General features: G+C 35.6%; 1 protein-coding gene across 2 annotated transcripts in view; it reads right to left on the bottom strand.

Moving 5' to 3' along the window:
* Positions 1–2,407, bottom strand: part of trrap (transformation/transcription domain-associated protein) — a 185,343-nt gene extending 182,936 nt beyond the window's left edge. For both annotated transcript variants that reach the window (XM_056469966.1, XM_056469967.1), the window contains exons 1-2: positions 2,395–2,407; positions 24–205 (exon numbers count right to left, since the gene is read on the bottom strand). In XM_056469966.1, coding sequence (XP_056325941.1) covers positions 24–123 — 100 coding nt within the window. In that variant the 5' untranslated portion in view covers positions 124–205; positions 2,395–2,407. The remainder of the gene's footprint in view (positions 1–23; positions 206–2,394) is intronic.
* Between the last annotated feature and the right edge of the window lie 11,818 nt (positions 2,408–14,225).

Genomic DNA, 14,225 nt, shown 5'->3' with positions numbered 1-14,225 from the left:
AAATGTAAACAGAATTCACTCACGTGTGTTGTTGTCAGTGAGTGCCGCCACAAACTGCAGGTATTTCTTCATGAGAGTGGTCTGGTCCACCACTGTGGGGCTCGGGGTGGGGACAAAAGACATGGTGGCAGCCGGGACCGACAGGATTCCGCTGGAAATGGGCAGACTAAATGTCTGCGCTCGTCTCAGTAGAAGTACATGTCACCTTTAGGAAGGTAAATACAAAAGAATGTAAATCAATATTACCCTCCATCCTTGCACAAACAAGCACAGTGATGATACTATTGTGTTGTCTTGGTATTAAACCAATGCTGTGGTTTGTTCGCTTGTTTGTGTTTAACTCCATGCAAGCTTCAAAGGCTATTTACATGATGAGAAAAAGTATACTAAAGATAACAATTATATTAAAGCTTTTACAATTTATTTTTCCAATGCTGCGGTACTCAAATGTTGCCATTTTCACATATCAAGTCATTTATAAGACAAAAATTCAAAAATGCATAGCTGTTCTGTCAACATATTTATGCAGAAATGTGAACATTAACTTTTCACTATACTATCTTCTGTAGAGTTGCTGTAAATTTTAAAATTAAAACTGCAATACCTTGTCTACTAGGGCTGCATGCTTAATTGAAATCGAATTGCAATCGCTGAAACACTGTGATATGAAATACAGTATTTATGTATTATTTAATTTCCCTTGCATAGAGCAAATGCGGGACTGCTGTCTGTGTGTGATGGTCTTACTAGATAAATTGAGTGAGCACACATTCGTTCTACCCAATCAGAGTTGCGCAACGAACTATGCGGAATGCCCACAATAATAAACAAACAAACAAACAAACAGTAAAGCGCGGACCAGTGGACCAGATGATGGTATCTGCCACTTCAGAAGCATTAATAAACGAATATCGAAGAAAAATATGGGAATATTTTGGTTTTAAAGTCACAGACACTGAACAAAAACAGGTAGTTTGTCATAGAATTGTTGCCACAGCACAAGGAAATACAACCAGCACCTCAAAAAAAAAAGCACCACAGGCAGCTATGAGGAGTGTCTTGCCAAAAAGTCAACAAAGTATTGCGAGTGACACAAACTAGTTGCAAGCAACAGCAAAGTACAGTTTCAGAGTTGTTTCAGCCATGTTAGTTAGCTGAGTGTTTAGTATTTTTATAATTATTATTTTTTTGTTAGTATAATAAGCTACACTTACTCCCTAATTTGAGTTCAACTTGTTTACAGAAAGTTAAGGTCATTATATTTGTGTTTACTGCTTGCTTTTGAATATTTAAAAACAAATTTGAATAAATGTAAGTTAATATCATTAATAAGGAAGAATTTCTCCAAATCGCACATGTTATTGTACTATTTGATTTAGAAATTTAAAGTTATGCAGTTATGCATTTATATGTGCAGATGCATAGAGACCAAACATGAAAAGGTGCTTTTCAAGCACCAAATAATAAAGGTGCAATACAGTTGTAATATTTCCCCCCACAAGTACATTAGATTTTTATAAGAATTTACATTAGAATTTAGTTTTTTTTTAGCAAAAATAATGACTATCACAAATGTTTACCATAATTTAAAAACGGTTTATGCACCCCAAAAAATTCAGGCAGTTTTAACACAAATCATTTGAAATATTACATGAATCACAGTGGAGCAAAAATATGTTTTACCCGTTTGTCAGAAATTTTTTAACATTTTAACGCTAGCACAATTTGGTACAATTGCTATTAGAACTGCATGAAATTAGAAAATTCTAACATTGCAATTTTTTAGTTTGCAATATATACAGTTGAAGTCAGAATTATTAGCCCCCCTTTGCATACACCCCAACTTTCACATGCAAACACGGGGATAATAACAAATAAATAAACAAATATCTCAATAAGCTAATTGATTTATAAACAACTGCATAAAACACTTTAAAAGTTGCCCTTTCGTGTGGGTAAGCGGTGGGCGCGCCAAACTGCAACAACACGCCTACTGCGGTCACGCTCACTGACAAGATGCGCTCGAGCCAATGTGCCTGTACTAAAACCTAAATGAAGCCCTCAATCATACAGCAGCCACGACCACAGACACATTTAAGCGTTAAGAAAGGGACTTTCCAGTGATCACAAAAGCGCATATTAAAAACAGAAAGCCATCAGGCCATTCACAGAAGAAAGAGCCCACTATCGCTAACTGATTAGCCGGTTGCTAGTCCACACCACACCAAGTCTATGATATTATTCACATGCAAAAATCAAAATGTTCACCTTTTAACTTAGTTGGTGCACATATATGAGGAATATGTCTTTCACATAAATGCTAAGGAGGTATTTCTGCATGCATTACGCAATAAAAAAATACAGAATTGTCCCAAAACCCCAACACCAACTTACCAGCAAGGGGACCGGAAGAAGTTGTAAATGAACTTCCGTTACATCGAATGAAATTTAGTGGAGGGGTTTAAATCAATCCGCCGTTGTTTCGTCTGCAAATGGTGTGAACTATAATCATTTGTAAACAACAACATACTGATTTTATACCTTTATAGTAGTCTTTCACACGTAGAACTGGCTATTATATGTGTGTCCTAAGCTGCGATTTTCATATTTAGACAGATATATAGTCCAAAGCGGACGGATATTGAATAGAGAGCAGGCGTGCGAAGACCATCGAAAACGATGGTCTTTCAGTTTTCCTTTAAAACGATATATATAATACGTGTAATTTAACTTAAAATCACACATTTGTATAAAATAACATTTCAATAATAGTTCCGGTGCGAATTAAAAATATAAAATTTTAAATTATGTTATTCATTGACACGTTTAAGTTTAGTTGGTTAAACAGGTAATTGTACTTATGATACTAAAAAGATGTATGAATTAACTAGACATGTGCGCTGCTTTTTAACGGATCCATGGTGATTATGATTATCAGGACGCTGAGTAAATGTTTCTAATGGCTACTTGCGTGCAGGTTCATGTGTGACCACTAGGGGGAGTTGTATTAAAGGTGCACAAAAGTTCGATCCTCATTGATAAGCTGGATCCAGGCATGGGCAGTGTTTATGATTCATGTATTTCAAATAGGGCGTCACGGTGGCGCAGTGGGTAGCACGATCGCTGGTTCGAGCCTCGGCTGGGTTTCCCCCACAGTGCCAAAGACATGTGGTGTAGGTGAATTGAATAAGCTAAACTGGTCGTAGTGTATGTGTGTACATTCAAGATTGTGTGGATGTGTTTTCTCAGTATTGGGCTGCGGCTGGAACCAAATGGAGGTATTTGGTATTTTATTTTAAAACACATTTCAATGTATTTTTGCCTGACCCTGGCTGGATCCTCCTGAAACTCACACCTTCATTACAGAGAAAAGTACATTTAAAACAAAAATGCGTTACACTGTAAAACCCAACAGTCACCTTTATCAAATGAAATGAGTGTAGTTAACTCAAAATTTACAGAAAGTTAATTCTACTCATTTAAAAAGAGCTTTGAACTCAGTGTTGAAGGTAATGAGTTAATTGAATACCTCATTACTTCAACTTAAATAGAGTAAATTCACAGTGCTCATAGAGATTAGTTTTTTAACTCTAATTGTTTGTAGCAATCGGTTTCCTCAAACGTTTGAGTTAACTTATTGGGTTTTACAGTACTCAGTTGGTTTGAGTTCTCTTCATTTATTGGGTTTTACTTTGCTCAAATTGCTTCTTTTACTCAAATGGATTAAGTTCACAGTACTCATTAGGATTAGTTTTTTAACTCAAATGGTTTATTGCAATCGGTTTCCTCTAACGGTTTGAGTTACCTTAACTTTTTGGGTTTTACAGTGTATTTGTAGTTAGGCATGGGCCGGTATAAGATTCTGACGGTATGATAACCTTTGATAAAAATATCACACTTTCATGGTATCACGGTATTGTGATTACTGCTCTAAAATATATTCTTTTTAAATGTCTGGGTAAAAAACTAAAACTTTTTCCCCTTTGAACACAATTTACATGGTGGCGCAGTGGGTAGCACGTTCGCCTCACAGCAAGATGGTCGCAGGTTCGAGTTTGCATGTTTTCCCACTGTTCGAGTGGCTTTCCTCTAGGTCCTCCTGTTTCCTCCAAAGTCCAAAGACATTCACTATAGTGAATTAGATGGACTTAATTGGCCAGAGTGTATGCGTGTGTGTGTGAATGTGAGAGTGTATGGGTGTTTCCCAGTACTGGGTTGCAGCTGGAAGGGCATCCACTGTGTAAAACAATATGCTGGAATAGTTGGTGGTTCATTACACTGTGGTGACCCCTGACAAATAAGGGATTAAGCCAAAGGAAAATGAACAAATTTTCGTTCATTTTCTTTTCGGCTTAGTCACCTTATTAATCAGGGGTCACCACAGTGGAATGAACCGCCAACTTATCCAGCCTATGGTTTCCGCAGCAGATGCCCGTACAGCTGCAACCCATCACTGGGAAACATCCATCCACAACCATTTACGCACATACACTACGTTCGTAATTTCGCTTACCCAATTCACCTAAAGCGCATGTCTTTGGACTTGTGGGGGAATCCAGAGCACCCGGAGGAAAACCCACGCGAACACGGGGAGAACATGCAGACTCCACACAGAAATGCCAACTGATCCAGCCCAGGCTTGAACCAGGTACCTTCTTGCTGTGAGGCGATTGTGCTACCCATTGCGCCACCGTGACATCTTCAAACAAATATTTTTTTCATCAAAATTGCATTTGCATTTTTGTCTTTCCTATAGGCCTACAAATAATGGCATTTATTTGATCTGATTATTTTGGAGGTTACCATATAAAATATATTACAAAGAAAGCAGCATATATCATGTAAAGAATTCACTCTTAAAAATACTGGGATGTTGTAATCCATTGGGTCAAGTTTGAACAAACCATTTGGTTAGAAAATGTAATTTAAAGTCATTTAAATTTAATTGAAAAAAAATTGCTGAATGTTGGGTTTGTCCATTTTTGGCCCAATGTTGGGTTATGACAACCCAATATTTTTAGTGTGTTGATATGAAATTAATAATAATAAATACACAAAAAATGCTTTTTTATATATATCGACCAGTGACAGCTGTCTATTTGCCATCACATTAATTGAGTACAATCCCAGCAGTGGCAGCAGATGTAATTTTGGTGGAGCTTCAACAGCCCAGATGGTGAAAGGTTACATTATCATTTCAATGGCCCCTCTGTTGGGCTATACGAACATAAAAGGAGGAACAGAATCCTGTCCCCTACTGAACCTGTGAAATGATTCATGTAACAGTCTCACGTCAATTCCTATAAATGTTAAAACACACCTACAGATTAAAATATAAAAGTAATGCAAAGTGATCCTTTATTATTGTCATTATTGTGTTTAACCTAACTAGAGCCTGACAGGATCTGTGGACATTTTTTGCTATTTCTGCTAAGATTTTTTTTGTTTGAAAATCTGCGGATTTATGCGGTATGATTTTGGGAGTATCGTTACTAAAAACTTAACATATGAAATCAAACAATATCTTTTTAACTTTTATTTAATTTTTATAATGCAAATTCAATTAGATCCATTTATTTCATCTCATATTTATCTCATATAATATTTCTACTAAAAGACAGAACTTAATACTTTACAAACTGTCTTGTAAATAATTCAAATGAACATTTTCATATTAGTCAATAATATTACTGAAATTATTTAAAAAAACGAATAAATATAAATTTACACACATTTACACAAGTAAATTAATAAACTCAACGATGGGCTAAAAATCTGCTGAAATCTGTGGATCAGCCGTGTGCCGATTTCGTGGGCCTACCAGTAACAGTAAATAGAACTTGTCACAAATTTAATGTCCCCATGTGTCCTAATTACACAAGAACAAATCCAAATCCAATTTCTCATCACAAAGACAACGTTTCAGTAATTTAACAGCAGTTATAAAGTAAAAATATTAAAATACCATAGAAAATGTATGAGTCTGTGAAAAGACTGTGTATGTTCCATTCATACACATTATAGATATAAAAGGAAAGCTTAGGGGGTTTAGTAGTCTAACTATTCATATATAAAACATATGCTGGATAAGTTGACGGTTCATTCTGCTGTGGCGACCCCTGATTAATAAAGAGACTAAGCCAAAAAGAAAATGAACAAATGAATGTATTTTACTTTGCAGCTACATTTCATTTCATCTGTTGTTGGTGGACATGGTGGCATTGGGCTGTGTGTGTCTGTGTCTGTGTCTGTGTGTGTGTGTGTGTGTGTGTGTGTGTGTGTGTGTGTGTGTGTGTGTGTGTGTGTGTGTTTGTGTGTGTGTGTGCGTGCGTGCGTGCGTGCGTGCCTGCGTGCGTGCGTGCGTGCGTGCGTGCGTGCGTGCGTGCGTGCGTGCGTGCGTGCGTGTGTGTGTGTGTGTGTGTGTGTGTGTGTGTGTGTGTGTGAAATGTGAAAATATATATCTTAAATAAAACATATATTTCTGACAGTGACTGCTGAAGGAGATCCATTTACATACCATATACAACAATATACATGGCCATAACATATCAGAGCTTAAAATTACAAAGTTTTACATGGAAGTTTTTGAAAATGAGTAACCTACAAAAACACATATTTGTGAAAATGGAGATGTCATTCATTCATATTACATTTTTAGTATGGCTGCATTCAATATCGCATACTTCATAGAGGAAAGACAGATTGTGACAAAAATAATTTCTGATTTCAAAAGTAATTATACATTTATCCATACACAAATTAAAATTATATGTGACACCGGCCCACAAAACCAGAAGAGAAACCAGAAAACCAGAGATTTATACATCATAAACAATCTTTCCTCTGATGTTTGATTTATTGTGATAGAACAATACTTAGCAGATACAGCTATTGAAAAAATCTGGAAACTGAGGATTCAAGAAAATACTAAATAAAAAATAAAAAAAACTGTAACTTATTAACATGATTAAGTTAATCATGTTCTAACTTAATTTTATAAAATAAAAAAAGAATATATAAAATTCTAAATCAGGAGTGTCCAAACTCCTGGAGGGCCAGTGTCCTAGAGAGTTTGGATCCAACCCTAATTAAACACACCTGAATCAGCTAATCAAGCTCTTACTAGACATACTAGAAACTTTCTGGCACATGTTAAGCCAACTTAGAGCTGAACTCAGCAGGACACCGGCCCTCCAGGACCAAGTTTGGACATCCTTGTTCTAAATACTGAGAAAATCACATTTAAATACGACCAAATTACCTAATTGCAAATAATTACTTATAATCAAAATTTAGTTTAAGGGATGAAAACGTCTACTAAATTAACTTGCTGCTGCAAAAAAAAATTTTCTTGCATAAATCTGTTAATCAACCTCAGTCCTGATCAAAACTACTAAATTGTTTAGAAAATTACAGGATTTTAACTAATTAATTGCCAAGTTCACAAATGATTTGGTGAAGAAAAACACACAAAATGACATATTTTTTAAAATAAAAAGTGATTGTGGACTTGATTTTTTTTAACTTTTTAACACAGTCTTGGACATTTGAACGATTAGTAACAACATTGGCGTTGATGCATTGTCAGATTTTCATTTTTTTTCATGTTTTTTGGCTGTTTTTGCCCCATTGACATCCACTATAACCATTTGATGGTGCATAAATACACAGTCTTTGTTTTTATTAACTCCATGTAGTTCTGAAAGCTGAGATGCATATTTTGATTTTCTCAGACACATCAAGGTGAGTGCGCAAAGGTCTGTCACACTCTCACACAGTCACAGACAACATACACACACTTTAATTTGCTGTTATTATACTCCATAAAATCCAGAAACAAAGCTTCTTCTTTTTTGCACAGACAAAAGCGTTAATGGTGCCAACTAATGATCAACAGTAAAAAAAATGACCTCTTCCCAACAGGGAAAACCACCAAAAATCAAAAATGCATGATTATATGGCGTCATGGTTTTGTAATGAAAAAAATGTGGTTATAATGAAGGTCAATGGGGCAAAAACAGCCACCAACAGTAAATTAGGGAGAAAAAATAAAAGAATTAATCAAAAACAATGCATCAATGTCATTTCACGTCCAAGACTTTTATAAAAGGTGCAAAAAATTCAGTCCACAATATTAAAAATACGTCATTTTGTGTGTTTTTTTCACCAAATCAATGATATCATTTACGAATTTGGCAATTAAAGATTTACAATTCTGTAATTTTCTAAACAATTTAGTACTTTTGATCAGGACTGAGGTTGATTAACAAATTTATGCAAAAAAAAATCTGTATCTGATGCATTTTTACAGTAGTTTGATTTAGTGGATGTTTTCATCCCTATGATAATACAATGGTAAATTTGCACAGAGTGTATTGTTGAGTTTTTTCAACAATGCTAAGCATTTTCTCAAAGTGAAGTTTATTTATAAACTAACTTCAAGAGGATCACGTGCTTATGATTTACATTAGCTGGTCTCCCATTAGCTAATCATGATTCCCCAATCATATGATTCCTTAGTTACTATAAATAACCACAGTCTTCATTCCACAATTATCTTCGTATGGAAGAAACCCTCCTAGGGAAGCTTCCTCCCCTTTCTCCTTTTTTCTCATAGATTGGGCGGCACGGTGGCCCAGTGGTTAGTACCGTTAGCCCTACATCAAGAACACTGCCTGCCCTGGTCCTCACCGGGCCAGTGAGTGTTTCTTTGTGGAGTTTGTATGTTCTCCTCGTGTCTGTGTGGGTTTCCCCCGGGTTCTGCGGTTTCCTCCCACCATCGAAAGGTATGCATACGTAATAGATTAAGCAAAACAGGCCCTTGGTCTAGCTCCATTCCTTCTCAAAGTTTATCTTAGCCACTTCGGAGGGTTTTTGAGATCTAAGTTCTTCACCTCTGCGAATGGGAGGGAGCCCATGGGCTCAAGGATCCCTTAAGCTCAGGGCTCTCTCCTGGTGGCAGCATGCCAAACAAGCTTTTGATAAATCATCAGCTAAGTGTGAATGCTTGTTATGTGTGTCAAAATAAGATTTGTCACCAAAAATCATTCTGCTAGCCGAAACACAGAAAAGGTTATGGCCAAATAAAGATCACTCCAGAGTGGATGAAAACATCCCCAAAAGTACATAAGGGTTATTAGGTAATTATTATTATTATTTATTTATTTTTTGGCATAAAAGAAAATAGCCATAATTTTGATAGTGTATTTATGACTGTTTCCAAAAACCCTGTGCTGGTTTTGTGCTCTGGGTCACATTTAAAATGCACTTTTGGGTGCAAATAAGACATTATTTACTCAAAATAAGCATTTACTGAAAAGACTACATAATTTTGGATGCAACCAAATCTTTACTGGAATTGTGAGTGTTTCTTTAAGTGACATCATCACCATCTACTGGTCTGACATAATGCAGCGTTTTGATTATTGTCACATTCTCATCTATAAGCAAACATTTCTGCTTTAACATCATTTGTCACATATACTCTGAGTCATAAAAAATGAAAACCCACACTGTAAATAATTATATGCTCAATTAGTCCTCACAGAATATGTTTTTAGGTCACTGTAACTTATTAACTTAAGTTAATCATGTTCTAACTTAATTTAATAATTTATGCAAGCTGTTTTAAGTCAGTTTAACATAATATAAGTTCAATGGACTCATAAGGTTAATTTGATTCAGCCTAAAAATTAAAGGCAACCACGATTTTGTACAGTGCAGGAGCAAAATGAAAAATAATGGAAACTAAACAGAATATAATCCTGACAGTGTCAAGCAGATGGTGTAGACAGCTGACATTTGTAAAGTTATTTGTAGCCAATAGAATGTCTAAAGGGGACCATGGAAATAAAGTGAGACCAGTCGTTTTATTAAAAACAAAAATGTCAAAATTAAACAGATTAATCATTCACAAAAAAAAGATCAATATCATGCCTTTATTAATAGATAGGGTGAAGTTTCATTTCTTGAAAAGCGATTATACATCATAATGGCAGGCGTTGGATGTGTAAAGAGGTTCAAACAAAACAGACAACAAAAATGAAATGTGAACTTTATAGAGTGTATAGTCTGGGTGAGGCTTTAAGGGCATGGTGATGTTCACTGAACACCTGATGACTCACATTCTGCTGTGAAGAGGGTTAGAGGTCCACTGCACAAATGTGCAGCCGCTGTAAACAAAGCTCTCATCTATTCAGTGTAATGAATGTAAAATAATAATATAATAACTAGATAACATTTTCTCAGCAGAGTGCATCGACTCTTTTTTTCTTGTTTATACTCTACAGCTTTTACATCTCTCAGGAACAGGCATGCAGTGTTATTAGTGCTCTATTCATGTGCAAGGACTAATGTGTTGCTCCTTGAAATTTTATTGATTAAACTCAATCCTGGTTTTGTGAAGGCTCATCAACACTGTAAATTTGATGTTCATTCTGTTTTTTACTTTCTGCAAATGATCTGACGAGTTGAAACAAGTGAATTAAATCAAGGCTTTACAAATCTATAGGATCCACACTGAGAGCTGTAATCAGTTTTCAGACTAAAAACCTTTAGGCTTAAAATAAGCTTAATCATATTTGGTTATGATATAAAAATAAATTTAATCAAAGATTTGACTGTGTGCCATGTAGGTAAAGAGAAATGTCCTGTAAGACCACATATTACTCATTTTATGATAAAGAAAGAATTTAAATATGTATAACATGTCATTTTTAAAATAACTTCAAGAGACAACTGAAAATTGCATTCTTTAAAAACTGCTTGGTTTCTGTTTATTATTGAGTGAGATTTTTGCAGCACGATTATTTGCCTCTTTGATGCATGCTATTAAGCAATTTAAAACTAATTGTAATACTTTCAGTATTAACTACTGGCTTATGACATGCCTATTATTAAGATATCATTAAGACATTCCTACTCCTATCAATACTTAAATCCAACTACCTTAATAATATTAGTAAGCAGCTAATTATTAGTTTATTGAACTAAAATTCTTATGTATAATGGTTTGTTATTATAATGTGAATCGTGCCTTAAAATAAAGTGTGATCACTAAAATAATAATATAATATAATATAATATAATATAATATAATATAATATAATATAATATAATATAATATAATATAATATAATAATATGTCATTTGTTAATATTCATTCATTTTCTTTTTGGCTTAGTCCCTTTATTAATCTGGGGTCACCACAGCGGAATTAACCACCTACTTATCCAGCATATGTTTTACACAGCGGATGCCTTTCCAGCCGCAACCCATCACTGGGAAACACCCATACACTTCCATTCATACACATACACTGCGGACAATTTAGCTTACCCAATTCACCTGTAACGCATGTCTTTGGACTTGGGGGGTGGGGGAAACTAGAGCACCCGGAGGAGTGCTGTTAGCATTTTTTAAACCCTCATTAGAACACATGACGACATGAGACATATATATATATGAAAATTCTTCTTTAGAATCTTCTGTTGGATGTTTTGGCATTTGGTGAAGTTGGTGGTGTTTGTGCGGTTAGCGATTTTCACAGTGGATTTGCTTTGTGTTTTGATTCCCGGTTTTCGACTCTCTTGCGTTATTTGACTTCGATTTTGACCCTGCTTGATCTCCCGGTTTTGATCCTTTTCCGTTTTGACCCTCAAATTGGGCCAACTGGCTGGACCTTACAGATGTCAATGTTTATGTCCAAAAATGCTAATTAAATATATGCACAAAACTGGAATATCACATAAAACATTTGTCAAATAAAGTGCCCAATCAGTTAAAAATAACAAAATTGTCACTTCCTGATAAAGTGGCACCAACTTTTAAAAAAGATGACAATGTTGTCTTTGATGACAGACTTTGGCTAAGGCATTTTAGAATGACCGAAACAACATTTCAGAGGTTTTAAAGTTGTTGGCCTGTTGATTTGCTGTCTCATTACGTCCATTTTTGTTATCACATGACCTCTTATAACAGTCACATTTTTTTATGCACATACTGGAATTTATTCAGTAAATGTTTTTTTATTGGATAAAAAGTTTAATAAAATAAAAAGTCCCTACTCAGTTGTGCATAAACATTTATTGCACAATGTATGTATGTATGTATGTACATCTTGGTGCTTTCATCAAGCATATTTTATTTTGCAAAATGCGCATACAAATAGGTGGTTGGAAACATACAGTTTTATGCAAAAAATTCGGGCCCCCCTCTGTGGCTGCATCACTAAGCATTTCTTTATAAGAGAAGATCACAGTGAAATGCCATTCAGTTTCTAGAGAAAGCTAGATAATATCATGTTTTTCAGACAAAAATCCGTAGTGTATCAGTATTGAGATGTGTGAAATTAAACTGAAACTGAAAAATAGGCTATGCAAAAGTTTGGGCACCCTCTTTTGTGTGTGTTTCAAAACCTGTAGTAACTTAATGCTGATTGATTACAACACAAAATTGACTTGAGTGACTCAAGTGCAACAGAGGTGCAACAAATCATGAAAAAAATGACATTCATGATAGCTGATTGCTAGTTGTGCTTCACCTTATTGTGAACCTGAAAGTAGCAACATCGAGACCTCAAAAGAACTTCCTAATGACCTAAAAACTAGGATAATTTACCAAGGTTCAAATCACAAACGTTCAAAGTCTCCATCTCCACAGTCAGAAATATAGTAAGGAAATGGAAGGCCACAGGAATAGTTCTTGTGCAGGAAAGATGTGATAGACCAAGAAAAATATCTGAAAGGCAAAGGAGAAGAATGGTTAGAATGGTCACAGACAAACCACAAACCATTTTCAAAGAGCTTCAGGAACATCTTGCTGCTGATAATGTCATAGTACATCAGTCCACAGTCCAGCACACTCTTCACAAAGAACTGCTCAATGGAAGGTGATGCAGAAGAAGCCTTTTCTGCATTCTGCCATCAAGAAGAGTCATTTGAGGTATGCAAAGACTCATCCGGACGAGCCTGAATCATTTTGGAAAAACATACTGTGGACAGATGCCACAACCACAGGCGATTTACATGGCGGAAAAAGAACAAAGTATTCCAGGAGAAGAACCTGCTCCCTACTGTAAATTATATTGAAGTGTCCATCAAGCACAGGTACTGGAAACCTTTCAGAGTTAAAGGTCACATGGATTCCACCCAGTATCAGTAGATTCTGAAGAATAATGTTCAGAAATCAGTCAAGAGGCTGAAGTTACTCCATGGTTGGATGTTGAAAATTCATGCTCAGACATGATACAATGAACTAGAATGGCCATTCCAGTCCCCAAACTTAACCATAATCGAAAATATGTGTATTGATTTGAAAAGGGCTGTTCACACCTGGCACCCATCAGACTGAACTGAGAATTTTGCAAGAAAGAATTGCCCAAAATGCCTGCAGCAAGACTTCAGGGGCTTATCATTGGCTATGAAAAGCATCTACATGCTATGATCAGGGATGGCCAAACCTTTGCATAAGACTGTAGCTATAGGTGTTTATAATCTAAACACCAACTAAGACATATTCTTGGATGAAATACAAAATATTTAATGTCACAGCACTGTCTGCTTAATAAATCTCTTATTTTGTGATTTTACAGTTTCTTGAATGCTGAACACAAGTGTTTATTTTTCTCAATGAAGCGTTTTTTAAAGTATGCTTGTCAATAGGTTTCTGAGTCAGTTCTGTCATCCTTTTGGAAGATGGATGGACAGAGAGCAACATAAGGTGAATGTTGCCTGGAATGACAGCCTTTATGAACTGCACTTTACTTGACTGGAGCTTCACTTACCACAAATACTGTAGTTTCACCCTTACAGAGATCAGCAGCATTCATAAAGTGTTGAGATTAAGTGACTGTCTGCTTTTGTCTGTGTTCTCTTCAGATTAGTTTCCGCATATGCACTGTTGCAGACCAAAAGATCAAAGATACTCAAGTGCAGCCCCATGCAGTGCTTTATATGTTAAAATAGGATTTTTAAAATCAATATATTCATTGATAGGAAGCCAGTGTATCTGTGAGCGCACAGGTGTAAAGTGTTTCCATAAAGAAGTACGAGTAAGCACTTGAGCTGGAGAATTCTGAATGTAGCCTGTAATCTGTTTAGAGATTTAGCTGAAAGGCCCCAAAAAAAACGAGGCATTACAGTAGTCCAATCTCTTCAATGGAGATATTTATAAGCCTTTCTGCATCAGCAAAAGTATAAGAAAAGATCTGAGCCATGCAATGTTCT

This window comes from Danio aesculapii, chromosome 12 (genome assembly GCF_903798145.1).
Source record: "Danio aesculapii chromosome 12, fDanAes4.1, whole genome shotgun sequence".
Taxonomy (NCBI): Eukaryota; Metazoa; Chordata; class Actinopteri; order Cypriniformes; family Danionidae; genus Danio; species Danio aesculapii.
Note: the sequence above shows the minus strand (reverse complement) of the source record. Positions and strands in the feature narration are given on the sequence as shown.